This window comes from Mustela lutreola, chromosome 11 (assembly GCF_030435805.1).
Source record: "Mustela lutreola isolate mMusLut2 chromosome 11, mMusLut2.pri, whole genome shotgun sequence".
NCBI classification, from domain to species: Eukaryota; Metazoa; Chordata; class Mammalia; order Carnivora; family Mustelidae; genus Mustela; species Mustela lutreola.
Genome location: NC_081300.1, coordinates 97,763,687 through 97,791,641, shown reverse-complemented (window position 1 = coordinate 97,791,641; position 27,955 = coordinate 97,763,687). Strand labels below are relative to the sequence as shown.

Genomic DNA, 27,955 nt, shown 5'->3' with positions numbered 1-27,955 from the left:
GCCCCTAGACCCGCCCCCCAGGCTCCGGTTATCCTCAGTTCTCGCGAGAACGCAGTCCGGAAGTCTCGCGGCCTGAGCCCGGGGTCCGGGAGCCCACGTGGGCTGGGCTTCGGGGCTGTTTCTGTGCCCCAGGACCCGGGTGGTACTGGGCGCTGGGCTTCGGGGCTGTTTCTGTGCCCCAGAACCCGGGCGGTACTGGGCGCTATGGGGAAGCTGCGCCGGCGCTACAACGTCAAGGGGCGCCTGCAGGCGACCCCCGGCCCCTCGAAGGGCCCCCCGGAGCCGCCCCCCGTGCGGCTGGAACTAGAGGGTAAGGCGTCCCGGCCGGAGGCTGGGCCGGGGCTGGCCTGCGTCCTGCCTCCGAGACCTTGGGGCGGGGGGACCGGGAGGAACCCCCTCTCAGATGCTCCACAGAGCGGGACACCGTGACAGTCTAATTGTAACGGTGAATTGGGGACAATCCCGAGGCTTTCTCCCCTGTGGAGTCCGGCACGAGTTTTTAAGTTTTATTTACCCAGGGGAGGGCAGGGAGGGAACCTGCTGCAACGTGGGGCCCGAACCCTGACATCAGGAGCCCCCCCCCCCCCCCGCTCTTCCGACGGAGCCGGCCAGGAGCCCTAAGCCCTCGTTTAGTAGCATGGGGAATGTGGGCAAGAAAGTGAAGCCATCCCATCTCTTTCTCTGGCTTCTGTTACAATCTCCTTGCCAGTGACCCCTGAATGAGTTTTTTTCAGCCCAGACATTTCTGCGCGGATTCCTCCCTGTTGGTAGGTTCGCCCACTGTGTGCCATGATTTGTTGCAGGGGACACAACAGGAGAGTTCTTTCTGGTTTTTTAAAATTTAAATCTCTGCCCTGCTGAGCTCAGATGCTGGTGGGAGGAGACACAGCTGCTCTGACACTTCGCAGCACAAAGACGGACAAAGCCGGCAGGCGGAGCTAGTGGGAGTCCCACGTAGCCCACACGGAGCCCTGGGGTGGGAGCCGCAGCCTTAGATGGCAGGCAGGACAGGTGCTCCCCAACGGGCTGCCGCAGGTTGAGTAATACGGTAGCTGAATTGGGGTCTAGATTGGGAACTTTCAAACTATGACATTGAAAAGTAGATAGGGGAGCACCTGGGTGGCTCAGTGGTTAAGCCTGCCTTGGGCTCGGGTCATGGTCTCAAGGTCCTGGGCTCGAGCCCAGCATCGGGCTCTCAGCTCGGCAGGGAACCTGCTTCCCCACCTCTCTCGTGATTTGTGATCTCCGTCAAATAAATAAATAAATAAAATCTTTAGGAAAAAAAAAAAGTAGATATGGCTTGAACTCAGCATTTAGTGCCCTGCAAAGGCTTTGGAGAATGTTGTAGTATTATGGTATTATGGAAATAGTTTTGACCTCACATCCACAGAAAGCACGACCCCGTTCTGAGGGGAGCACTGTTGCAGCAGGTTTCCCTCCCTGCCCTCCCCTGACCACCATGATGGACGTGCCCTCACTCACCATGGAGTCTGACACGTGGTGGGTGCTGGGCAGACGAGTTGAGGGAACGCTGACGGGCCCGCACCCCCATTCCTGTGTGGGCATTGGGGGGCTCACACATGGGACAGGGGGTGCCCATGAGAGGAGGCACAGAGCTCCCCCCCCCGCCCCCCGGAGAACATGGCATTAACGTTGACCCTGGAGGACCGCAGGCCTCTGTGGTCTCTGGTCCCTGGGCTGGGGGTTCAGGCATGTGTATCTTTCCAGGTAAAGACACGTTGAAAGGAGTCGATGCAAGCAATGCACTTGTTTTGCCGGGAAAGAAGAAAAAGAAACCCAAAGCCCCTCCACTGTCAAAGAAGGAGAAGAAGCCTCTGACCAAGAAAGAGCGAAAAATGCTGCAGAAAATTTTAGAACAGAAGGAGAAAAAGAGCCAGGTACGCCTGTTCCATCAGGGTCGGCATACGGCTCCCCACACTGGGGAGAGACAGGGTCTGTGTCCCCCGGCTTGATCTCTGCCACATGAATGTCCAGTCAAACTTTCCAGAACGGGGAGGGTGGAGGCATGCTTTGTGTCTGCACAATTCCATATAGTAGTTGCTGGGCATGTGTGGCTAGTATGGTTGGAGAAAGGAATTTTTTATGTGGCTTAATTTTAATTTAAATTCGAATGGCCTCGGGGTGCCTGGGTGGCTCAGTGGGTTAAAACCTCTGCCTTCAGCTCAGGTCATGATCTTGGGGTCCTAGGATCGAGCCCCACATGGGGCTCTCTGCTCAGCCGGGAGCCTGCTTCCTCCTCTCTCTCTCTCTCTGCCTGCCTCTCTGCCTACTTGTGATCTCTATCTGTCAAATAAATAAATAAAATCTTAAAAAAAAAAATTCGAATGGCCTCTGTGGCCAGCAGCCCCCATACCTGACACAGCTCAGGAGCCTGCAGACCCTCCAGGGGCCTGCCGAGGAGTCTCCGTCAGTCTGGATGCACCCAGCATCCTTGAGGCCGGATGTTTATTAACTGGGCAGTCAGCCCATTAGCATGGTCATCTCTTCCTTTTTTGTCTTAATCATTTTGTGTCACTTATTTTTTTAACTTAATTCTGGAGAATCAACTTTTCTCCCTGCATACTTTTTTTTTTTTTAAGATTTTATTTATTTATTTGACATAGAGAGAGGTTACAAGTAGGCATAGAGGCAGGCAGAGGGAGAGGGAGAAGCAGGCTCCCTGCCGAGTAGAGAGCCCGACTCGGGGCTCCATCCCAGGACCCTGAGATCATGACCTGAGCTCAAGGCAGAGAGGATTAACCCACTGATCCACCCAGGCGCCCCTCCCTTCATACTTTTTTAAGGAACACATTTTGTAATGGGAGATTCAAACATCTACAGAAATGGAGAACCTTGTGCACTAAACTCAGTGTGTACCTGTCGCCAGCACAGCAACTGTCAATCCACGGTCCCCCAGTCATCTCCACAGCTGGGCTCTTTACCACCTTCTGGGTCATTCCCAGGTAGCAGAAATCTGTATCTAGGTCCCGGAGTTGCCAAAACAAACTGGATGGCTTACAGCAACAGAGATGTGTCCTGTTGTAGCTGTTGAGGCCAGGAGTCTGAAATCAATGTCCCTATGAAGGCTGTCGGGGGCAGCCTTCCTTCTATCCAGCTTGGGGTGGCCCCAGGCATTCCTGGCCTGTGGTCACGTCCCTCCAGTCTTGGCCACTGTCTTCACATGGCTGTCTCCTCTCTGTGTATTTTGTAAGGACACTTGTCTTGGAATTTGGGACCAACCTGAATAATGCAGGAACTCACTTGGAGAAATTTAACATAATTAGATCTGAAGAAAACCTTTTTCCAAATAAGATCACATTCTGGGACATGGGCATATTTGCAGGGGGACCATTCAAACCCCCTAGGCATAACATTTTTTCCATATATATTTCCAATTGTATCTCTAAAATAAGGACCATTTAAGATAACCACAAGACCATTAGTACACCTAAACTTCTTTAAAATATCAAATATCAAAAAAAAAATCAATTATCCAGTAAGTGGTCGAATTTCCAGTTGTTTCATAAATGCTCCCCTACCCCACCTCCTTTGTTTTTCTCCCTTGTCATTTGTCGAAGGAAATCAGGTTGGTTGTCTGTAGAGTTTCCCAGTGTCCGCATTTTAAAAACTTCATCTCTGTGGTAAAGTTAAGCACATCCCTTTGCCCTTCTGAATTTCCTGGAAATGGTATTTGGATCTGGGGCAACTGTGTGCAGCTGGGACAGTTTTGCCCCAGAGGCCCGCTGGCCGTGTCTGAGACACCCGGTGGAGGCGTGAGACGCTGCCACGCGGCCTGCAGTGCGCAGAACAGCAGAACATTCTCTGGCCTACAGCGTCTGCAGCGCAGAGACCAAGGAACCCCAGTCTGGAGACCTTAGGCGATGCCCATATGCCTTTCTGTTGAGGTCACCACCCGGGGTCCCTGTTCACAGCCCTGACACTCAGTCCCTGGAGCCCTTGGCACAGGGAGGCTCAGTTTCCTTCAGGGGTGTCCTTTTCCAAAATCCTGTACTGTATTTTCTCCCACCGTTCTGTACCTGGTTTTTCCTTTTCTTGATTGCAAAGCACACAGATGGAAGCACGTATAGAAGTGCATCTACATGATTTCAAGAGTAGCAAAACTCAGTCGCTCACCAGGGGAAGGAGGCCAACTGTCCCTGTCCCCACGTGCTGCTGTCTTGAAGGCAGTGCGGGGAACACTCGCAGGCGCAGCAGAGCCTCCCCTCCCTGGGAGACAGCGGGGGAGCGCCCTGTTGCACACACAGGCCCGCCTTTATTCAGTCTCCCTCGGATGGGCGTCCGGATGGTGGGTGATCTCTCCAGACACGGTACAGCAGGGACAGTCTGGTCCATCTGGCGCCAGACTCCGTCCTGGGGTATAGAAAGCCACCCCGGGGGACGCCTAGGTGGCTGAGTCAGTCGAATATCTGCCTTCAGCTCGGGTTGTGATCCCAGGGTCCTAGGGTCAAGTCCCCCATCGGGCTTCTTGCTCCGTGGGGAGCCTGCTTCTCCCTCTACCGGCCACTCTCCCTGCTTGTGCTCCCTTGCTCTCTGGTTAAATAAATAAATAAATACAGTTGTTTAAAATAAAATAAATAAAATCTATTAAAAAAAGAAAGAAAGCCACCCTGGATCACCGGGAGGCAGGACCGTCATGCAACACTCATAATGTGACCTTTAGGTTAAAAAGACCAGTTGTTCGTGAGGCCAGAATCTGATGTAGAGTCTCGCTTCCTGTCCAATGAGAGGGTCATCCTGCCTGATGTCTAATGCACTTGTTTCCTTCCCCAGCGAGTGGAGATGCTGCAGAAATTGAGCCAAGTCCAGGTTTCGGAAGCCGAGCTGCGACTGTTCTACACCACGTCCAAGCTGGGTACGGGGGACCGCATGTACCACAGCAGAGAGTGAGTGCGCCGGGCCCCCTGCCAGTGCCCTGGGGGAGGGCTTGAGTGGTGGAAGGACAGAGGACAGACGTGGGCAGCGGCCCTGAGGCTCCCAGGACCCCGGCTGCGGGATTTCTCCACCCAGCCACGATGGGGTTTCCTGCAGGGCAGAGTCCTGGTCTTAAGCACTGTGCGTATTTATGGCTGCTGTGAGTGCAAACTATGTCCCAGGCTCTCCTCTCGGCCCTGGGGGTAGAGGGGTGCACAAGAATAGAATAATAAGTAAGCTTACAGTCTCATGGTGGGGAGATGGGCAAGAACCAACTGACTCCATCTGTGTCTAGTGCTGGCAGGCACGAGGCAGAAAGTAAAGCAGGGAAAGAGGGTGCAGGGAGATGGGCCGGTCTCCCCGCTGGGTGACGTCTGGGTCAGGTGAGGGAGAGTGTACATGCGGGGAGCAGGGAGGCAAGTACAGAGGCCCTGGGGCGGGAAGGGGTATGGCCGTGGTGGGGTGTATAGCAACACAGAGCTGTGTCGGGTTGACTGGCCCATTGTAGAGCTTTCGTGCCTGTCCTTTGGCTGTCCCGGCAGGAAGTCTGACAAGACCGAAGCCCAGGGGCAGGAGAAGATCAGCAGCCTCAGCGGGGCTAACCGGAAGCGCTATCACCAAGAGTCGGAGGAGGAAGAGGAGGACTATGAGTCCTCAGCAGAATCTGAACCAGAGGAGGCCCCTGTCGCTGAGCCGGTGAAGGCTGGAGCCGGGGCACTGCCAGCTGCACCAGGGGTTGGCACTGGAAGTCCAGGGCCCAATAGCCAAGGCTGTCTGGCCGGAACTACCTCGGCACCTCCAGCAGCAGCCTCCACCCTGGCCAGGCCCCCGGCGAAGCCCGCCGTCTTCATCCCTGTGAACCGCACCCCCGAAATGCAGGTTCGCTGCTCTGGTGTTGGTGATGAGTGCTCAGGCTAGCACAGTGGGGGGTCGAGGATGTGGTGGGGGCACCCCTGGGGCTCAAGCAGGTCGCATTACTTCCTGTGCCCCAGCGGCCTCTCCTCGAACAGGGACAACTGCCTACCTGGGGGGTCCTGGGGGGTTGTCATAGAGACTGACGTGTGCCTACAGCAGGCCCGGCACGGGGCAGGGCTGTGGAGGTGGGTGTCACCTGCTTCTCTCATCACTGGCTCACCGTCACCCTCGGCCTCTGACCATGGGTCCCTGGCCCAGGTGACCACTCACCAGGACAAGAGCACGGGCTGTGCAGTCCATTGACTTGAAGTGGACATCTGGTTCCACCACTTTCTCGCCCATTCCCAGGCCTCCCTTTCTTCATCTGCAGAACGGGGTGGGGGCAGGGGGAGCAGGGGGCCTCCACCTCGGTGCCCGAGCGTGTGCCGGTGGCCAGGCCCTGGAAGTGAGATGCTCTGTAGCCTCCGGCTGTCAGCACAGCAGAGGACATGGGCAGGGACAGGAGCCGTGTCAGAAAGGATCAGGGGCCGTGAAGGGGGAGAACAGGAGGGCCCGGGAAGCTGTCTAGGGCAAGTGCTAAGAACCCCCGGGAGCCGAGGAGAGGGGCTGTCCCACACTCAGAACCGCCGAGCTGAGTCCCTGAGGCAAGAGGCTCCCTGGGCCTGAGAGGGTCAGTTTCAGACCGCAGATTGTATAGTGGAAGCCGGGAGAGGTGACCAGCTCCTTTTTTTTTTTTTTTTTTTTTTTTTAAATGGGAAAAAAAGAAAGAAGATACCAGTGCTATGTTCTACATAAGAATAAGTAGTATTTATTGAAACTGGTTTCAGTTACAGGTGCATTTATGTCCTTACATATGGTTAGAGCAAGCTGGCTGACTTTTCTTTTTGAGCGAGGGAATGTGTAACTGGGGGCGGGGCAGAGGGAGGGGGCCGGGAGAATCTTTTTTCTTTTTTTAAAGATTTTCTTTATTTATTTGACAGAGATCACAGGTAGGCAGAGAGGCAGGCAGAGGGGTGGGGGAAGCAGGCTCCCCGCTGAGCAGAGAGCCCGATGTGGGACTCGATCCCAGCACCCTGAGATCATGACCTGAGCCACCCAGGTGCCCCAGGAGAATCTTTTTCTTAAAGATTTTATTTATTTAGAGAGAGAGCAAGAACCCACGGCGGGTCCGGGAGGCAGGCAGGGGAGGAGCAGAGGGAAAATCCAAGCAGACTGTCCACCAGGTGCAGAGCCCCACGTGCAGGGCTCCATCCCAGGACCCTGAGATCATGACCTGAGCTGAAACCAAGAGTCAGATACCTAACCTACTTAGCCACCCAGGCGCCCCTAGATTTCCTTCCAGGTGAAGTCAGAGCTCAGTGCCATCTGCTGGCTGGTGGTGGTGTGGGGTCCTGCTTCACCCTCATGCGGGGACCCTGGCTCCACCCTCAGGTGTCCCTACTGCCCTGTTCTGGTTTCGTCCTCTCTTAGTCTTTATTCACATACATGTTCCCAAGCCATCTAATACTTAAGTTTACCTGGTTTTATAAATGACGTCATGTCAGTTTTCCCCCAGCCTTTTGCTTTTTTTGTTAGTTTTATGTTTCTGAGCTTTATTTATGCACTGTGGTGCACGAGCCAAAGTTCATCTGCCTGGGGGGGCATTTTCCCCCGGCTGTGTCGTGTCCTACTGTGTGAATAGAGCACAGTTCAAGTATCCTTACACGTGCAACATTTTCTCTTGGACAGTGTTTGCACACTGACAGTCACAACCGTCATGGGTCATGAGATCGCCAGCACTTTTTGCTTTTGAAGCAAATAGAATAGAAATAGAATGGGATGCTTTTTAACGTGAGCGTGCTTCAGAGAGTGAACGTGAGCAGTGGTTCATAAAACTTTTCCAGTATGGGAAACGTTGACCCTTGAACAACACGGGAGTTGGGGCACTGACTCTCTGCGCAGTCAGAAACCCACACGCAACTTTGAATTCCCCAAAAACTTAACCGCAAAAAGCCTGCCATTGACCAGAAGCCTTATCAATAACACGAGAGAGCCAACTGATACGTGTTTTGTGTGGTGTGTGTTACGTAATGTATTTTTACAATAAAGCAAGCCAGAGAAAAGATGTGAAGAAATCATAAGGAAGATAAAACACATCTCTAGTCCTGTACCTTTTTTTTTTTTTTTTTTAAAGTAATACCTGTGCCCAATGTGGGCTCAAACCTGTGATTCTGAGATCGAGCGTCAGATGCTCTGCTGACGGAGCCAGCCAGGCGCTCCTAGTGCTGTCCTTCATTTACAGGGAAAACATCTGTGCATAAGGAATCGGACTCGTTGCGTTCAAACGAGTGTTGTTCAGGGGTCAGCTGTACGTGCGTGTACGTGTGTGTGTGCGTGTGTGTAATGAGTTACCACACAAAACCTGTTCTGTGTGTGTGTTACAGGAAAGAAGGTTTGAAAGTGACTGCTCTGGGGGCATCTGGGCAGCCCAGTCGGTTAGGCATCCGACTCTCCATTGCAGTCAGGTGGTGATCTCAGGGTTACGGATCTGGGATCAAGCCCCGCACTCAGCAGGGAGTCTGCTTGTCCCTTTCCTCTGTGCCCCCTCCCTAACCCCGGAGCTCACGCACGCAGTCTCTCAAATGAATAAAATCGTAAAGTCACTGCTCTGGAGGATGTGTCTGTGGGAGGAATCGCAGGGTGGCAGGTCCTTGAATTAGATAAGATTAGTACCGGGTTGTTTACTGGAGTGATCAGATGGAAATGTAAACCCACCCACCCCGCTCCCAGCAACAGCTGAGACTGCTGTGTCTCAGGGGGGCTCCTCTGTCCCAGCTAAGCCTTCTCCAAGAACTTCCACTCTGACCCAGAAGGACCCCGCCCATGTCTCTGTCTCCTGGGGGCTGTGACTCTGTGTCCCGCTCCTCAGCGGTCAGGGTTCACCCGTTCCCCTGTGGCAGGGCGTCATCAACTTGATAGGAAGCTTGCAGCATCCACATGCCCACGGACACCTTTCCAGAAACCGTGTCAACCTTGATAGTCCTACTGACCCCCAGTTCCCTGAGCACTGACTTCTTCTCTTCTGCCAGGAAGAGCGGCTGAAGCTCCCCATTCTCGCCGAAGAACAAGCGATCATGGAGGCCGTTGCTGAGCACCCCATCGTCATCGTGTGTGGGGAGACTGGCAGCGGGAAGACCACGCAGGTGCCGCAGTTTCTCTACGAAGCAGGCTACAGCAGGTGGGGGCTGGCCGCACAGTCCTCTGAAGGTTCTTCAGGTGACAGTGGAGCTGTGATCCCCAAAAGTTATTCCGAACACGAGCTCCCACGGATCTAGTCCTAGCTTTGCCATTTATGTGCTGTGTGGCGTTGGCCAAGCTCCTTAACCTCTCTGGGCCTCTGCGTCCTCAGTTCTGAGATAAGGACAGCCATGGCACCTACTTCACAGGGTATGTAGGTGAACAGAGGGAATTTGCATAAAATGCTTGGATTGGTCCCTGGCACGTGGGGCAGTGTGTTTGCTGATGTCTCCTCCTGTTGGCACTTTTGACCCGTGTGTGCATCATGGGTCCCCAAGACCACCCCAGCTTCACGGATTTGCTGGGAAGGTTCATGGGACCCAGCCTGTAGCTGTACATGTAAGTGTTTTACTAGAGCAAAAGAGCACAGAACACAGCCAGCAGAAGGGAGAGGCACAAGGGGTGAAGTCTGGTGGATCCAGGCCACGGGCTTCCAGAGCCCTCTCCCAGTAGACGGAGCGGGGGGGTGTTTGTTGTGGTCACCTCGGCACCCTCTGCCCGGGACGCCCCTGAGTCCCAGGTGCCCAGAAGATAAGCAGGTGGTCCAGCATCAGCCACATTGTTTGTGCAGACAGCCCAGGTACATGACCAGGAGCCCTCCTGAAACTCCAGCCCTGGATGCCAGCCACCTTCAACCCAGTATGCTGACCCTCCTAAGGAGAGCAGCTTACTATGTTAATTGTTCTGTGCACAGCCCAGAATCTGGCCCCTAGCCCTTGGCAAGCTCTGTGTCGAAAGGAGCACATTATCTGCTCCCCCCGGGCCCCGTTTTGGCAGCAGCTGTCTGGTTTTCATCGGGCCGTGACCGCCGAAGCATCTGTGTGCTGACCGGCGGGCCGCTCCCTTGTGCTGTTCGGAGGTGCCTTGTCTGGTGCCCGTCCCATTCCCCCCGCTGAGAGGGCCGCTCCGCTCGCTGAATCCTGACATGGAACGTGGGTGGCTTGGGGATGGACGAGCGGCCGGAGCGCCGCTGATGCGCCCGTCCTGCTCTCCCTCCCCCAGTGACAACAGCATCATCGGCATCACGGAGCCCCGCCGAGTGGCTGCCGTGGCCATGTCCCAGCGAGTGGCCAAGGAGATGAATCTGTCACAGAGGTGAGGGCTCTGCCTCCTGGGGGAGGGGTGAGGGTGGCCCCTGGCCTTGCTGGTGGGCCCCGTCGGTCCCAAGGGCGCTGGGTGGGAGTGTTGCTTCCGCATCTGAGCACAGGGGTCTGCTCGTGCAGGAAGGCTTCCCATCCCCTGGACAGTAGGACGTCCTGGGGCGGGGGCCGCAGAGCATGGACAGGGCATCCAGGCCCCTGTGCTCCCTTCATGCACAGGGCACTGAGGACCCTTCTGGGGGTTCAGGGATGGAGCAGAGCCAGGGGGCGGGACACAGTGGGCAATGATGAGTGCTCGCGCAGGCGAGTTATTTTAGGCAAAGCTCCTGAGCGCAGATCGTCTGCTGCTGGTGAGGCTGTGGGACGTGATTTGGACGACAGACCGAAGCCAGCACAGCGCTTGCTTGAGGCTGTCTCGGGGCCACGTTTAGAATGCGCCTGCCTAGCCCCAGCCTAGACTGTGGTCTTCGGCTTCAAAGAGGTGGCACGTCCAGTGTGGTCTAAAGCTGAGAAAGCACCAAAGCATGTAGAGTGGCCCTCATCTGGCTTGTTAGTGAACGTGGACAGAGCAGCACCAGCACCCCGGGACCGGCATGCAAGCGAGGGGTGGGGGGGGGGAGGTGCCGCAGCGTGTTTCCTGCGGATCCTTCCAGACAGTTGCAGGCACGGACAAGGAACTCTGTGCATTTGTCTGTATTTCTTCCCATCTGACTTTGACAGAAATGGTTTCTACTCCCCACGTCCTTCTGTGTCTTTCCTGTCGCATCAAACGGTATACGTTGAAAATGACTGTACATACAGACTTGCCCTCTTTTCTCCTCCGTTTTCGCTTTTTATCGTGAACATTTTATTATTTTTTTAAAGATTTTATTTATTTGACAGAGAAAGAGAGATCACAAGTAGGCAGAGAGGCAGGCAGAGAGAGAGGGGAGGAAGCAGGCTCTTCCAGAGAGCCCGATGCAGGGCTCAATCCCAGGACCCTGGGATCATGATCGAAGGCAGAGGCTTTAACCCATTGAGCCACCCAGGCGCCCCTATCATAGACATTTTATTTATTTATTTTTTAAATTTTATATATTTATTGGACAGAGAGAGAGATCACAAGTAGGCAGAGAAGCCAGCAGAGAGAGAGAGGGAGAAGCAGGCTCTGTGCTGAGCAGAGAGCCCGATGTGGGGCTCGATCCCAGGACTCTGAGATCATGACCTGAGCTGAAGACAGAGGCTGAATCCACTGAGCCCCAATCGTGGACATTTTAAACATAATACCCTGACCATGACTAAGCCCGGAAGAACTCTGGAGCATCCTCCTGTCCTCTTCTGAAAGGGTTCCAGAGTTGGTGGTCCAGCTCGCACTCCAGCCGCGGTCCGGGTCTCCAGGGGGCTGCGGCGGTCCCCCTTCCCTCCACAGCACGTTGGCGACAAAGTGCAGGCCAGGCCTCTGCTGTCTGGTGTGGTGCAACCACACGGCTGTAGCTGGTCGGGGCCTGGCCTGCCTATCTCTGCAGGGTGGTCTCCTACCAGATCCGATACGAAGGGAATGTCACCGAGGAGACCAGGATCAAGTTCATGACGGATGGCGTGTTGCTCAAGGAAATCCAGAAGGTTGGTCGCTCCTCTTGTCACAAAGCAAGGCCAGCGAGCCTGGGCTGGGGAGTTTGCGTGTCCCCCCACCCTCGCCCCCAGGAAGTGAGCCGCTGGCATGGTGACCACCGGCAAAGCACTGCGCGGCATAGCACCTCTGTGTGACCTTGGGCAAGTTACTTAACCTCTCTGGGCCTCAGCTTCTTGATCTGAAAGCCTGGACTCATAACTGTTTTGAAGCAGAGATGATGCGACGCACAGAAGCCCCTCAGCACAACAGCTGGCAGGTGCTCATTCCGTGTGGACTCACGTCACTGTGATTTGGTTCACAGACGTGCTTCAGCCACGAGTGTGCTCCTGGCTGCGCGACGTCCACCTGGGCAGGGACCTCTGGGCAGGGCAGAGGTGATGCCTTTCTCCACCAGGATGCCAGCTGCGGTCACTGGGAATGTAGCTGTGAATGTGCTGTGATGGGGTTGAGTATGGCTCCTTTCTCTGTGGCGTCTGCTGTCCCAGCACCCTCGGTTCCCCCTGCTGCCACCTCCTCATTCCTGTTCCCTGCCTGCCCTCCCTACCTGCCAGCGCCTGGCTCGGGAAACGGGGCTGTAATGCGTCGTAGCTGCCCTTCCTCCAGCAGTTTCTTTGCCGGGCCCGGGCCCCAGGCTGTGCGTTTTACAGATAGTGATTGTCCCAGAAACCTCCCTGTGACTCTGCGAGGTGGGTTCTGTTGCCCCAACTTAGGAATAGAGAACCCGGCACAGGGAGGCAGAGGAACTTGCCCGAGGTCACAGGCCAGGTGCTCCGGGATCCCTGCCAACAGTGACAAGAGCTCCCGGGGTGGGAGAGTTTTGGGGTGTGCGTGACCTTGGAGTGGCTCGGGCCTGGGCTGGCAGACTCACCCCACCGCCCCTCCCCCTCCCTAGGACTTCCTGCTGCCAAGATACAAGGTGGTGCTCATCGACGAGGCCCATGAGAGGAGCGTGTACACGGACATCCTCATCGGCCTGCTGTCCCGCATCGTGGCTCTCCGGGCCAAGGTAGAACCCCCTGGGCCACGCCTGCCTGCTATGGTGAAAGGGTCTCCCGAGGGCCCCCACGCCAGGGCTCTGGCCGTCGTCACCGGGTTTGTTGTCCCCTAGAGGCACATGCCGCTGAAGCTGCTCATCATGTCGGCCACGCTGCGGGTGGAGGACTTCACACAGAACCAGCGGCTCTTCCCCCAGCCGCCACCCGTCATCAAGGTAGTGCCGGGGCCAGAGCCTCGGGCGGGCGAGGGCAAGCAGGGCCTGGCGGCGGGGATGGTGGGACACCTGGTTGGCGGAGGCCGAGCATGGGCGGGGGCATGGGGGTGGCCTCTCTGCCGGTGGAGGCCCAACTCCGTGCGGTGAATGCGGGCCAGCATTAGGGAGCTCCAAGGGCGGGTAGGTCGGGGAAGGCAGGAGGCGCCAGGCTGTGGCAGAGGCTCAGTGCACGGCCCCGGTGCACCCCTGGGGTGCATCCCAGGTGGAGTCCCGGCAGTTCCCGGTGACCGTGCACTTCAACAAGCGGACCCCGCTAGAAGACTACAGTGGCGAGTGCTTCCGGAAGGTCTGCAAGATCCACCGCATGCTGCCGCCAGGTGAGGCCTTGGGGACCAGACAGGCCGGACCTGCCCTCCGAACCCCCGGGGTGCAGATGAGCCGCCGTGAGCATCCTCGTGCGGGCTTTGGTTGGCGTCCCTCTCCCCTGGTCTTCTGTGCCCATGCCCGGGGAGTCAAATAGCGGGTTGTGCAGCACTTTCCAGCTCCCTGTCACATGTTCTGGCCTGGGTCTCAGCTGCTGTGACCGGTCTTCCTCGTGCCCAGCTCTCGGCGGACGGGGAAGACGATGCTTGCTCTGTGAGCACATGGATAGCGGGGGGGTCTCTTTCTTGGCTCAGGCGGCATCCTGGTGTTCCTGACGGGGCAGGCGGAGGTGCACGCGCTGTGCCGCAGGCTGAGGAGAGCTTTCCCACACACCCGACGCAGGCCCCCAGGTAACGCGGCAGCTCTGGGCCCTGGGAGCCGGCGGGGGGTCAGCCTCGGCCTCCCGGCCTCACGGCTTCCCTGTCGGGGGAGCCGGTGCCTTGGGCATGGCTAGCGGCGGAGCGGCCTGACTCTGGACAGACGAACAGAGTCCTCAGCCTGCATCTGGCCTCAAGATGTCTTTCTCCTCAATCTGCTCCTGTTGCAGAGAGAGAAGATCGAGAAGATTCAGTGGAGGAGATGCGGAAGTTCAAGAAGTCAAGGACAAGAGCAAGGAGGGCGGCGGCGGCGGCGGCGGTGTGTAGGGGCTTGCGCAGCAGGGCGGCGGCGGCGGTGTGTAGAGGCTCGCGCAGCAGGGCCGCTCCGGGCTCTGAGGCTGCCTTGTTTCTCTGGTGGCCAGCAGCCCCACATAGCTGTGTGGAGCCTAATTTAATTAAAATGAAGTAAAATTAAAATTCAGTTCCTTAGTCACTTCGGTCCATTTTAGGGGCTCAGTAGCCATCTGGGGCTGCTGGTGACGGTATTGGGCAGCACGGGTCTGGTACATTCCTATAGTGGAAGGAGGTTCTACAGGGCAGTGCTGCTCAGAGGCTGCAGGGTGCGCTGTGATTTGAAGTGTTTACGGTTCCCTGTGCTGTGGGCCAGGAGGAAGCTTCTAGAAGGCCAGCCCTAAGCACCTGAGCTGGGCCTGTGAGATGCTCTGGGAGGGCTCGGGGTCCCTGGTGTTGCCTGCAGAACCGGGGCGGGGGTGCTCTCCCCTGGCATCTGCACATTGTCGTCATGGATGCGTGGGTAACAGCATCCTTGTTTGGAGGTCACTAACCCCCATGCTGTGTTTGGGACCTGCCAGGCGGCGCTCTTAAGTGCCTCCTGCATGCTGAGTCCGTCTTCACAGCAGGCCTGTAGCCGAGTGAGATAGTCCTGTGGCTAGCCCCAGCGATACAGCGAGGAGGGCTGCTGGAGCTGCCTGAGGCCTCGTGGCTCCGGGGTCGGGGGATGGGGCCTTGCACTTCGACACGCTTGTCTCTCCTGCCCGTGACCTACGTCTCCTGCAGTCTGTGGTTCTGACGTCTTGTTTGCCGTAGGCACTGCCCCAGATCAGTTTGGACAGCTACTCGGTGTTGCCAGCAGGCGAGGGTGACGAGGACAGGGAGGCGGAGATGGACGAGGAGGAGGAGGAGGCCCTGGGCTCCGACCTTGACCTGGACTTGGGGGACGACGGAGAAGATGGAGGTGTGCCCCGGGCAGGGCCCCTACTCATGGTCCTTCGGTCGTTCGTTTAGCAGGTGTCTCTTGAGCGTTTGCTGTGTACCAGGCCCCGTTGTTAGGCCCAGACATCTTTGTCTCGAGCCTCAAGAGAGCTGGGCTTTCTGCCGCTTTGTGCCTACTGTTTGCTGAGCTCTTTCAACTGCCTGACAAAGCAGAACCTCAAATATTTGTAGTGTTAATTGTAACGGGGGTGCTCGGCTTTGCTGGGTAAATGCAGGCCTCAGGCCTGGCTGGGAGGGCTGCCTAGTTCTAGGGCCCCGTGTTGGCAGAGGAGTCTGGGTCCTCGTGGGGTTGCCCGAGGGCGTCTGGTGGCCAGACCTCTGAGGAGATCCTACAGCGAAGCGGCATTCCCCACTGGGAATGGGGTGGGGATCGTGGAGCTTCTGACCCCGAGCCAGACTCTGCTCACCCACTGTGCTGTCCAGAGCGTGGAGAACAGGTCGGGGGCTGCCGGGCGGTCTGAGGTGGGCGCCTGCCGGGGGCGTCTGGGAGAGCCAGCGGGCCTCTGCTTTCCGGCAGGTGAGCAGCCGGACGCCTCGCTCCCCCTCCACGTGCTCCCGCTCTACTCTTTGCTGGCCCCCGAGAAGCAAGCGCAGGTAACAACAGCCTGGGGCCTGGGGTGGATGCTGGCTGGGTGCTTGGCTGGGGCCCCCCCGAAGGGCCCTGGGAGAAGGGCAGGTCAGGCCCTGGGCTGTCCTCGTCATCAGTGGTTTGATCAACACCCCCAGTTTTAGAAGGACGTTGGGATCTCTTTGGAGAACAGGAATGCCTCCCTGCGTCCATGCTGAGAAACACTGTGACCTGAGGCAAGGAGAGGGCTTGTCACCCTCGCCACCTCTGCGGTCTCACTAGCCTGGCTAATTCTCTGTGATTAAGGGGCGCCAGGGTGGCTCCGTGGGTTAAAGCCTCTGCCTTCAGCTCAGGTCATGATCTCAGAGTCCTGGGATCGAGCCCCGCATCGGGCAGGGAGCCTGCTTCCCCGATCTCTCTGTCTGCTTCTCTGCCTACTTGTGATCTCTGTCTGTCAAATAAATAATTTTTTTTTTTAATCTTAAAAAAAATTCTCTGTGATTAAGAGAGATTTCCTGGCTTCTTGGCCCCTCTCCCCCCCCCCACCCATCTGTCACATGAATTCTTTCCTGATTCTGGTGGTTTTTTGCTGCCCAGGTCTTCCAGCCTCCCCCAGAGGGGACGCGGCTGTGTGTCGTGGCCACCAACGTGGCTGAGACATCCCTCACCATCCCGGGCATCAAGTACGTGGTAGACTGTGGGAAGGTCAAGAAGCGGCACTACGACCGTGTCACCGGCGTGTCCTCCTTCCGGGTCACCTGGGTGTCCCAGGCCTCAGCCGATCAGCGGGCGGGCCGAGCGGGCCGGACGGAGCCGGGCCACTGCTACAGGTGGGCCTCCCTGGGCCTCTCCAGTGATGCGGGGGGGGGGGGCACTGCAGCAGCCACCAGCATGGAGCAAAGAACAGGGGTTCCCTCCCCAGGCTGCAGCGGGTACTGTCCTACTGGAGACGGTCCTTGGGCGGTTCTGTGGGGCCTCGTTGGTGCTCAGTTGGCTACTGACTCAGTAGGTGACTTAATTTGTAGTGGCTGTGTTTTCGTGTTACTTTGTGACAACTTCGTGGTGGTGAAATTAACCTACCATAAATGTCACCGTTTTGAAGCCTGCCGTTCGGGGGGGCTGTAGTGTTGGCGGCAGTGTGTGGCGTCTCCACAGCCCGTTCCCAGTATTCTCATCACTGCCCCTTCCTGTCCCCACTCTTGGATGTGTGTCTCCATCTCCCTGGGTCTGTCCCAGGGGAGGGGTTGCTGGGTCCCGTGGCGGCTATGCTGCTCCGGCTGGGACCCGCTGCGCTGTGTCCCCCAGCCGCTGCACCGTGTGGCCCTCCCACCAGCCGTGCATGGAAGTTTTCCCTGGTTGCCCCATGTTCTCTCCAATACCTGTTAGTTTTCCATTTTTTAAAGACTGGAACTGTGCTGCGGTGGCACGTTGTAGTCCTGGTTTGCGTGTCCCTGATGGCTGGTGACCCTGCGTGTCTTTCCCCATGCATTTTGGCCATTTATTTGTGTTCTTTGGAGAAGTGCTTTTTCAGATCTCTTGCTTGTTTCTTAGTAGGGTTACTTGTCCTTTCTGGAGCAGAAAGAGTTCTTTTCCTAATCTGGACAGTAAAGCCTCCTTAGAGGTGCTGTTGGCAAGTGTGCTCTTGCAGCTTTTGTCCTTTTAATTTTTGATAGTTTTATTGCTGGTTTTGTTGATATTTCAAATTATGAAAAGAGGAAATTGAGAAATGGTGCACAAAAACCTAGGGAGAAGTGACCGTGGTTGCTGTTTGCTGGGGACTGGGCCCCAGGCGCCACTCTCCGTCCCTCACATGGAGGCTGACCCCTCTGAGTCCGCACCTCGGGGCAGGGACACAAGGCAGTGGATGGGGCGTGGGGGCACGTGCCTGTCCTCCGGGGCCGGTGGAGATCCAGTGCTGGGTGGCTTGGCCGAGTTCCCTTTTGGTTTATTGATACAATAATTCCATTATGTTGGCGCTTCTCTTGGCCCAGGCTCTATTCGTCTGCAGTTTTTGGTGACTTTGAGCAGTTTCCTCCTCCTGAAATCAGCCGGAGGCCCGTTGAAGACTTGATCCTTCAGATGAAAGCACTCAACATTGAAAAGGTCAGCGGCGGCCCCAGCCCTGCCTGTACCCCACAGAGCTTCCCGCACGCTGTGTCTACACAGCTCCCCCCCGGCATGGCCGGCTCCCGAGACCCCCTGCCTCCCCAGGACTCACCCTTCCCAACACCCAGAGCGCCTGCCCAAGGCACAGAGGGCTGTTGCTGTCCATGGACTTCCAGAATGTTCTGTTGACTCAATCCTCTGGCGACAGCAGCATCCTCACGATGCCCCTGTCCAGGGGTCCCCCACCTTTCTGCTGTTCCAGGGAGCGTGGTGCAGGCAGACAGAGACCCTGGGCCCATTACTAGTCATTCCCGATCCTTCCTCCCCAACCCCGAGTCTCCATGGCTTTGTCTGCTTCGGACATTTCATGTAAATGGAGTCATTCCTATAAATGTCTTCAGCGGTCACCCCTATGGTGGCATGTGTCCGCACTTCAGTCCTTTCCGGCTGAGTCCTGCTCCATCCTGGGGCCCGGCCACGTACCGTCTAGCCATTCACCTGTCGATGGGCGCCTGTGTTGTCGCCACCTGTGGCCATGAGCGCCAGAGCAGCTGTGGACACGGGTGTGTGCGGATTTGCTAGAACACTAGTCTAGAGTCGGTCACCCTCTCTCAGTTGCCACCGCCCCTGAGCCCGGTCCCTCCCTCCCCTCACTGTCATGCGGGTACGCCGGTCTCCGTGCTCACTCCCGGGTAGTCCGGGCCCTTCCAGCATAGGCAGAGCCCTTGTCGTCTGCTTTCTTGGTCTCTGGGGCCAAGAACGGCCGTGGCGCACATGAGGTGCTCAGTACATGCTATCGAGCGCGTGGATTGTGTGAATAAATGAAGGAGGCGGCACTTGGGGTTCCCGTGGCTCACAGACGAGGAGCGTCCCTGGGGTCCTTTCTGAGTGTCGGGGCCGTGAGTGGTGTCAGGACAGGTGCGGGAGCGCTGTCCTCCTGCCCGGCCTGCCCTGCTGGCCCCCGCGTTCTTGCTTGCTTCTCTGCAGTCCAGCTGCCCCTCCACTTCTCCCCCTGCCCAGGTCATCAACTTCCCCTTTCCAACGCCTCCCTCCGTGGAGGCCCTCGTGGCCGCCGAGGAGCTGTTGATCGCGCTCGGTGCCCTGCAGACGCCCCAGAAAACAGAGAGGTAGGTAGGGTCGGGGCGGGGGGAGCCAAGAGCCAGTTCCCAGCCCCGTTCTCAGCCCTCTGCCTCCTGAGCTGCCCTGAGCACCAGGGCCGCTGAGTCGCAACACCTCTCACCCCACCCCTCCACCGCATATTCCCCTCCTCCAGCATGAAGCAGCTGCAGAGGTCCCGGCTGAGCTGCCCCATCACTGCACTGGGCAGGACCATGGCCACGTTCCCCGTGGCGCCCCGCTACGCCAAGATGCTGGCACTGAGCAGGCAACACGGCTGTCTGCCCTACGCCATCACCATTGTGGCCGCCATGACTGTCCGCGAGCTGTTCGAGGAGCTGGACAGGTGGGCACGGGGTTGGGGGCGCTGCTCAGGCCAGTGGGGGCTGCTCTGTGCTGAGCGGCAACCGGTAGCCCGGCCTCCAGGGGGAGTCACTGGCACGTTGGGTGGCCTCGTGCTAGTGCTCATCCGCTCTGAGCCCAGCGGCGTTCAGAGCCCTGCAGAGTCCGGTCTTCGCTTGGGGAGCCCATAGAGCCTATAATGACCAGGAGCCCAGGCTCTGGCCCAGACCCCTGGTTCCAATCTCCCTCCGCTACTCCAGGCTGTGTGGCTTCAGGGGGTGACTTCACCTCTCTGGGCCTCACCTTTCCCATCTGGAAAATGGGGGTGAGACAAAAATAATAATGGAGTTGTTGTTGAGGTTAAAGTAGTTAACACAAGCTAAGGGCTCCAAAATGTGTCTGCCGCACGCTCTAACCCTGGCGTTGGCGCCTCTCTACGGGCCGGGGAGCCGCGACAGTGATCACTGACCCAGGCCGCCCTCGGTGGCTGGGACGGCAGCATTGGTTGTTGGATTCTTCGTGATCAGGTCTCTAGATCTGATCTAGAGAATGGTTGGCTTAGGAGAACGCACATTTTTCGTCTCCTGGGCTACAGGTGGTGAATTTTATGTCCAAGACCTTAACCGTGTTAGTCAGTGGCTACCCCCAGGATTTTTCTCTGCCCCTGCTGCCTCGAGGGCGGCCAGACCGACAGCGGTAGCCCGGGTGGGGGTGTGTGTTTGCAGACCTGCGGCCAGTGACAATGAGCTCGCCGGGCTGAAGGCCAAGCGGGCCCGGGTGGCCCAGATGAAGAGGATCTGGGCAGGGCAGGGCGCCTCTCTCAAGCTCGGAGACATCATGGTGCTGCTCGGTGCGTGCCCCCTGCGGCCTGGAGGGGTGGCGGAGGTCCGGCAGGCCTGGGGCAGGGCAGCAAGCGAGTGCCCCCTCATCCGCAGGTGCTGTGGGAGCGTGTGAGTACTCCGGCTGCTCCCCCCAGTTCTGTGAGGCCAACGGGCTTCGGTACAAGGCCATGGTGGAGATCCGGCGCCTGCGGGGACAGCTGACCACTGCAGGTAGCGTCCCCCATGCCAGCCTCTGGCGGCTCCCCAGGTCCCCCATCTCTGGCGACACCAGCAGAGAACTTGACCGTTGTAAAGATGAAAGTTGTTTTGAGCCGCGTTAACCCCGCACCATTAATCCCCATTATCCACGGAGTCCACATCTGCAAATTCACCAGCTCGCTGAGATTTATCCGTAACCCCCGAATTGGTCCTGGCCACTTCTGGGCCGTGCGGGCCGAGGGAAGGTAACGTGCAGTCCCTCCCACGAGGCCTTTCCCCGGGCTCCTCTTTTTCTTAGTAACATCTCTAGGACGGGCCTGGAGCTGCTCGCTACATCTTCCCAGCAGCCCCTGAGGCCCTGTAGTCCCATCTTGGGTTCCCTCCCTTGCATCAAGTGGAGGCCCCTCTGGGGAGGCAGGGAGCAGCTGGCGGTGCGGTCCCCCTCTTCCTGCCCCTGGGCTGAGCTGGTGGAGCTCGTCTGCGTTCTGTTCTTGGGCCTGCGTCCTTTCGTCTTCTTTCCTTTTTTCTCTTTCTTTATGTTAAACAACATGTATTCTGCCAAAGGTTTTGTAGAAAAGACAAGAGGAGGTTTATCCGGTAAATCTCAGAACATAGTTTTCTTCCAAGTCTGAGCCTCCCGTACTCCCTGCTCTGCCCCTCCCGAGCTGCACGGCCCAAAGCCCCCTTCTTTATACCGTCCACAGCTTCAGACCGGCCTCCTCCTCCTCCCCTCGCCCCTGCGGAAGGGTGAGGCCTCCCCTGATCTCGTGCCTGCCTTGGCTCCCTGCAGAAGCTCGAGGCGAGACAGTCTTCGCCCTGCGGTGCGCACCCAGGGATGAGAAATTCCCCTACTCGCCGAGACTTATTTGCAACCCCGCTCATCGGTCCCTCCCAGACACACGTGTCTTGCACCCGGGCCAGGGGCTGGTCCGCGCCCGCCCAGCGGGTTCTCCCTTAGCGCCTCCGCTGCTGCCCGCTGAGGACTTGGGGTTTTGTCCTAAGGAGGAGAAGGGCATGGGTTTGGGGCAGGCAGCTGAGGGCTTTGTCTCCCCCAGCAGCCTCGGTGGAGAGGAGCCAAAACAAGTAGGCAGGAGTGTCTGGAGCTCCACAACGTGGAGTGGTGTGAGAAGGTCAGGGCAGAGGAGACCGCGGCTCCCACTGTCCTCATACCTGGCTTTCCTCGCAGTCAATACCGTGTGCCCCGAGGCCGGGCTCTTCGTGGACCCCAAGATGCAGCCGCCGTCTGAGAGCCAGGTGACCTACCTGCGGCAGATCGTGGCGGCCGGCCTGGGCGACCACCTGGCGCGCAGGGTGCAGAGCGAGGACCTGCTGGACGACGCGTGGAAGAACGCCTACAAGGTCGGCGGGCGCGGGGAGTGCAGCGCGGTGCGCAGGCTGATCTCGCCAGGCTCCTGGCCCCCCGCCCTCCCCATCTTTCTGGCATCCTGCCAGCCTGAGCGCCGGGTGGGGGGGGGGGCTGTTGGGGGCCCCTCCTCCTCACACACGAGTGCCTGCAGCCTCTGGGAAAGTCCCCGCCAAGGACCAGGGCAGAGTGTGTGGCAGGGTCACGTCTTCCTTTGGGTCTTCGCTTTGCCCCCAACTCTATTTTCGTAACCACTTAATTCAGAGAGAAATCACATGCCCTACAATTCCCCGCTTGAAGGCGTGCAGTTCCGTGGCAGTTCCGTCTCCACGGAGCTGCATGGCCACAGGCGCAGTCAGCTTCACGGCATCGTCAGCCTCCCCCAAAGACGCCCGTGCCCGTTAGCAGGGGCTCCCCTTTTTCTGCCCCGTGAATCTGCATTCCATGTCTCCAGAAGTGTCCGTTCTGGATGTTCTGGATGTGGTCTATGTGTGGCTTGTCTCACGTGGCACCCCATCATCCGGGTGCAGCCGCGGGGCTCAGTGCTGCTCGGCGTACAGACCTGCCCCACACGTGGCCACGTACAGACGCGCGTGCGGGGCCCCACCGTGGGCTGACCGCACACACTCCTGTGCTTCAGGCGGGGCGTGTAATCGAATTCACGTGGGCTCATCTCCCTGGTGTTTGTGCCTTGCCTGGACTCGTCCTCGCTCTCCGTCTCTCTGCAGACGCCTCTCCTCGATGACCCCGTCTTCATCCACCCCAGCTCCGTCCTTTTCCGAGAGCTGCCCGAGTTCGTGGTCTACCAGGAAATCGTGGAGACCACCAAGATGTACATGAAAGGTAGCCGAGCTGGTGGCCAGCTCTTTGTCTGACTCTCTGCGGCTCTGGTGAGCTGTGTCACCGGGACCCTGGTTGGGGGGGTGGGACCCTGGCACCCCTCCACAGCAGTGCCGCGGCGACCCCCCCAGCCCTTCTCTCCCTGGTTCCCAGGTGTTTCGGCTGTTGAGGTCCAGTGGATCCCGGTCCTGCTGCCTTCCTACTGCCAGTTCGACAAGCCCCTGGAGGAGCCGCCCCCGACCTACTGCCCGGAGAAGGGGCGGGTACTGTGTCACCGGGCCAGCGTGTTCTGTGAGTCAGGGTGACTTCCTGCCAGCCTCAGGTGCTGGCAGACACATGGTCCCACACCGTGCACCCTGGGAATGGAGGTCACGGGCCGTGTCATCTCAGGCCTTCTGTCTTTTCACAGGGCGGGACCCGAGACTCAGGGACATGACTAGGGCCCTATGGGGACCCATCCCAGACCCCTGCTCACAGGCTCTTGCCTTCCAGATCGTGTCGGGTGGCCGCTCCCTGCGGTGCAGGTGGATTTCCCGGAGGGCATTGACTGTTACAAGCACTTCGCCCGCGTTCTGCTGGAAGGGCAGGTAGGCAGCCCAGCAGCTCCCCTGCTCCCTTGCCTGGGGGGACATGGGCAGAAGGTGAGCCGGGACCCCTCATCCTGTCCTGTGGTCTCTCCCCAGGTCTTCCCCAAGCTGGCTTCCTACCGGGGCTGCTTGTTGTCCAGCCCCAGCACGATGCTGAAGACATGGGCCAGGTACAGGCTTCCCCAGGAGCGTCAGGGTGGCACGTAGTGGGGAAGGGAGCCCACACTAGCGCCCCAGGGCCGGCCGTAACAAATGACCACCAACCAAGCGCTTTAAAACAGCAGAAATAGATTTCTCGCAGCCTTACAGTCCAGAGGTTGGCAGTGAAGGATCAGCAGGGCTGTGTTCCCTCTGCAGGCTCTGGGTGGGCGGGGGGTGGGGGGATTCTTCCTGCCTCTTCCAGCTCCTGGTGCATCCAGGCATTCCTTGGCTTGTGACCACATCCCTCCAAGGTCTGCCTCTGTGTTCACGTGGCTGTGCCTCCTTGTCTCTGGGTTTTCTCTTCTCGTAAGGACACCAGTCACCAGATGTAGGGCATACCCCAGTCCAGTACGAGCTCCTCTTAAATGATTCCATCTGCAAAGATCTTCCTCCCAAACAAGGAAATAAGGTCATGTTCTGAGGTTTTGGGGAGACTCTGGTCAGCCCATCTTGAGGTCCAGGTGTCCAGGAGACATCCTGCACACGAGCCCTGGGGGCCGCCTGCCTGCTGAGCACAGGACCCCCCTTTCCCAACAACCTTCTGCTTAGCCCTGCCCTTCCCTTTTGCTTGCTTTCTGCCCACCCAGCTCCAAGCAGACACATGCCCCTTCCTAAGGTGACCTCCTAGTTGGTGCAAGGGGCCTGACCCACAGGCATCAGGCAGGCATGTACGTAGGCCAGGGTCTCCTGGGACTCAGGGTGGGGGCATGGCGCCAGGGGCCCCTGCCAGTCAAGTCGTTCCCCCGGCATTTCGGAGCACCTGCTCTGTGCCAGGCATGTCCTCATGCTAGCTGCGGAGGCTGTCACCAGAGAGAACCTAACTAGGACAGATGGCATGTGGGGACTGGGCTACAAAGGGACAGGGGAGGACGTCCAGTGGGGTAGGGTTGGTCCAGTGGAGTCTGACCAAGCAGATGGGGACAGGGTAGGGCTGTGAGCAGAAGTACGGAGGAAGGTTCTAGGTGGGATGAGCAGTGTGTATAGTAGCAGCCTGGGTGGTAGCGCTCGAGGACCCTGTCGAAAGCCAGGGTGGGGGGTCAGAGGCAGGAAAGAGTCAAGCGTGAGAAGAGATGAAGTTGGAGGGGTGATCGAGTCTAGATCCTTCTCTCTGGCCAGCACCCCCAGCATGACAGAGGCAGACTGTTCACCGTCCTAGGTGCGGCTGGCCTAGCAGTGGGACCTGCCCCTTCCCACAGCTGCTGGGCACAGCGATACCCTACAGCCACGTTTCCACCTGCAGGCTACAGCCCAGGACGGAGAGTCTGCTGAGAGCCCTTGTTGCCGAGCAGGCCCTCTGCCGGGAGGCCTTGCTGGCTGCTTGGAGGAAAAGCCCCAAATGTGAGTGTCACCAGTGCCCTGTGGCCCAGGGCTCGCAGATGGACAGGATGGGATCCACCGAGGCAACCGAGGGGTGGTGGGAGGCGCTGCTGTGCTGCGGGCACCCGGGTCCAGAGCCGCTCTGACTGTCCTCTCTCCTGCCCTCTGCAGACCTGCTGGCCGAGTACTGTCAATGGCTCCCACAGGCCATGCACGCCGACGTTGAGAAAGCCTGGCCCCCCACCTCTGACCCCTGACCCAAGGCCTGGCTGTAAGACCAGGGACTGGTCTGGGGAACCCAGAGAGCTGGCTGTGGCTGGTTTCCAGCCTGGTCGCTCTGGCCGGTGGACTGCTCCCAGGAGGCGGGCCAGGCCCCTGGAAACCCTCGCTCATCTGGGATATAAAACGTCTGGACACAGCTTGCTGCTGCCCTGGGCAGTCGGACCCCAGGGGTCCTTTTTAAAACTACTTATTATGTGGCGGAGAATGGTTTTACTTCCTGTGCCACTCTGGGGACTACATTAGTCCCTTGCGGAGTGGCAGGGCCGGAGGGGGAAGCGACAGCAGGCAGGAGGTGCCCTCAGGCCCTTCCTCTGCATCCCCTCCCCAGCGGGGGTGGTGCTCCCTTGCTGTGCATCACTTTTAATAAAAATATCTGCTGTCAGCATACCAGTGTGCGCATCTAGTGGGTCTCAGTGCACGTGTCTGCAGGACACTGTCCCACCCCCACCCTGACAGGCACGTTGGGAAACTGGCCTGGGTGGGTGCACCCAGCTGTCCACCCTGCCTGTAGGGCTTGATGGCCTCTCCTTCTTCCAGCGTTTGTCCTAAATCAATTTGTTCTGATACTATAGTATAAATGCACAAAGTCCATTAATGCAAATACGTAAATAAAGCAGCAGAGGTACATGTTTAATATTCCAGAATGACTCTCTTTCTCCACAGCCTGGCCACTAACCCCAGTGTACCCCCAAAGCGGGTCTCACCTACTCTCCCCACATTCAAGCCATCTGCAGGGTTTGTGGACCCTACCCCAGAATATGTCCAGAGCCCGTTCATGTTCCCCAGCTCCACACCCCGGATCTCAGATTCCCAGTCCCTGCCCAGCACACTTCCAGCAGCTTCTGCCCGACCATGGAGAAGACTTCCTGGCTGGTCCCCAGCATCCACCTGAGGCCTATGGTGTATTTTCCACCTGGCCGCCAGAGGGAGCCTGGGAACACATCTGATCTCGTCCTTCCACGTCAGGCCTTCTGGAATCTTTGATGCCCTCATTCACCAAACTCCAAGCACAGGGTTTGCTTTCTGTCCCTCTGACACAGAGCACCCCCTCCCCTTCCCAGCCTCAGGCCTCAGCAGCTGGCATTCTTCCGATTCAGCAGGTAGACCTCCCTGGCAGCTAGCGCACGGCAGCACCCATGCCCAACCCCTTTAGTCTCCAGCTATCAGCCTGTCGGCAAACCTTACCACTACTCGCCAAGTACTAGTCTCTGGAAGTCAAGGTTTGCTTGTCTTATTCAAGAACACCAGGGTACTTAGCACTATACATGGGCACAAGTAGGTGCTCAATGCATGAACACTACCAGCATTGGGCGCTGAGGAGTCACTGAATACACTGTCAGTTGCAAAACTCTCCTTAGAAATCACTGCCTTAATCCAGTTAAGAAATGGGCAGAGGATCGGAGTAGACACTTTCCCAAAGACACCCAGACAGCTAACAGACACATGAAAAGATGCTCGACGTTACTCATCGGGGAAACAACCACAATGAGATACCACCTCACCCGTGTCAGAGCGGCTAAAATTAACAGAAGAAACAGGTGTTGGTAAGGATGCAGGGAACAGGGAGCCCTTCGCACTGCTGGTGGGAATGAAACTGGTGCAGCCACTCTGGAGAACAGTATGGAATTTCCTCAGAATAGAACTACCCCACCATCCAGCAATCACCTACTAGGTATTTACCCAAAGGATACAAAAATACAGACTGGAAGGGATATATGCACCCCAAATTTTCATAGCAGATTATCAACAAACTGTGCAGAGAGCCCAGGTGTGTGCCGGCTGAGGAATGGATAAAGAAGACGCAGACACGTGCCACGGAATGTGACTCAGCCAGCAAAAAGAATGAAACCTTGCCATTTGCAACAACATGGATGGAGCTAGAGTGTATTATAAGTGAAATAAGAGGAAGACAAATACCATATGATCTCATTCATGTGAAATTTAAGAAGGGAAGCAGATGAACATATGGGAAGGGGGTGCAGAAGGAGAGAAGGAAACAAGCCACAAGAGACTCTTAACAATAGAGAACAAACGGGGTTGATGGAGGGAGGTGGGTGGGTACATGGGGGTGGGCATTAAGGAGGGCACCCCTTATGGTGAGCGTTGGATGTTTAATGTAAGTGACGAATCACTGAATTCTACTTCTGAAACCAATATTGCACTGTATGTTAACTGAAATTTAAAGGACAAAAGAAAAAAGAAATCTGCCTGATGGCTCGAATAACTAGGATGTAGAAATGCAGATTCCTGGGCCCAACTCTGGCTCTTCAAGAGGAATCTCCGAGGGGGAGGGAGTTATCCCAGCATCCACATATGGGACAAGGCCGGGACGTTTCCTAGGGCTGCCCTACCGAGGGAGCTTATTTCTCAGACCCACTAATTGGTAGCATCTGGGTCCCTCTCCCTGCTTTGTCTTCTCGTGGTGCGACAGATTTTTCAAGCCAAAAAAAAAAAAAAAAAAAGTGGAGATGCCGGGGATTGAACCCGGGGCCTCATACATGCAAAGCATGCGCTCTACCACTGAGCTACATCCCCTGGCCACGAGGCGCCGCTCCTGAGACCGAGAATATCAGAAGCCGCATTTTCATCCCTTTTGCACGTTTCTTCTTTCCCGGATGTTCAGTGTCTCATCGATTCCGAGAGGCCTCTTTATGCGGGGTGAAGCGCCCCAGCCAGGGGCCGTAAAAACCCGTACCAGGGCGAACAGGCGCGGCTGCCAGACAGCGCTCTTTCTATATGAATTGACCCAGAGAAACCTCGCCCGGGCTTATCCTCGTTAGTATAGTGGTGAGTATCCCCGCCTGTCACGCGGGAGACCGGGGTTCGATTCCCCGACGAGGAGGCAGTGGAATCGTTTTAACAGTGAAACTGAGGTTTTCCTGGCACTCCCTGTAAGTTATAGGAGCTTGCTGTGCTAAGCCGCGAGCTCAACAGCTTCCCTCGTAGGTATAAAATATGTGTATGTTGCGAGTGTGTCATTACTTCTAATTCTGGTGGGTATCAGAGTAATGATAATAACCAGTTATTATACAGTTCTTACTACGCCTCGGGGGTGTGGCTAGACGTTTTACAGGTGTGCGCTCCTGTGATGCCGACAGGGGCTGCGTGGTCAGGT

At 57.4% G+C, this 27,955-nt stretch overlaps 1 protein-coding gene and 2 non-coding genes across 6 annotated transcripts; 2 read left to right on the top strand and 1 right to left on the bottom strand.

The window, feature by feature from the left end:
- The first annotated feature begins 62 nt into the window (after positions 1 to 62).
- On the top strand, positions 63 to 25,225 carry DHX37 (DEAH-box helicase 37). Of its 4 annotated transcripts, XM_059139610.1 has the most exons (28): positions 117 to 132; positions 183 to 310; positions 1,729 to 1,898; positions 4,792 to 4,904; positions 5,475 to 5,811; positions 8,916 to 9,064; positions 10,126 to 10,218; positions 11,729 to 11,825; positions 12,728 to 12,841; positions 12,944 to 13,045; positions 13,308 to 13,422; positions 13,723 to 13,818; positions 14,016 to 14,140; positions 14,893 to 15,040; positions 15,596 to 15,672; positions 16,244 to 16,476; positions 17,638 to 17,749; positions 18,773 to 18,879; positions 19,026 to 19,214; positions 19,936 to 20,060; positions 20,146 to 20,262; positions 21,437 to 21,609; positions 22,342 to 22,456; positions 22,607 to 22,744; positions 22,946 to 23,040; positions 23,137 to 23,210; positions 24,482 to 24,579; positions 24,730 to 25,225. In XM_059139610.1, exons 2-28 carry the CDS (start codon positions 205 to 207, stop codon positions 24,813 to 24,815), a joined length of 3,504 nt encoding a protein of 1,167 aa, XP_058995593.1. In that variant the 5' UTR covers positions 117 to 132; positions 183 to 204; the 3' UTR covers positions 24,816 to 25,225. The 4 variants fall into 4 exon arrangements, with proteins under 4 accessions (XP_058995595.1, XP_058995594.1, XP_058995592.1 ...); XM_059139612.1 differs by having other exon boundaries at positions 63 to 310; positions 14,016 to 14,101; XM_059139611.1 differs by having other exon boundaries at positions 63 to 310; positions 14,016 to 14,104.
- A 2,078-nt stretch (positions 25,226 to 27,303) lies between these two features.
- TRNAA-UGC (transfer RNA alanine (anticodon UGC)) lies at positions 27,304 to 27,375 on the bottom strand. Its single transcript has one exon. It is a non-coding gene; the product is annotated as a tRNA-Ala (tRNA).
- Positions 27,376 to 27,610: 235 nt separating this feature from the next.
- TRNAD-GUC (transfer RNA aspartic acid (anticodon GUC)) lies at positions 27,611 to 27,682 on the top strand. Its single transcript has one exon. It is a non-coding gene; the product is annotated as a tRNA-Asp (tRNA).
- The last annotated feature ends 273 nt before the right edge of the window (positions 27,683 to 27,955 follow it).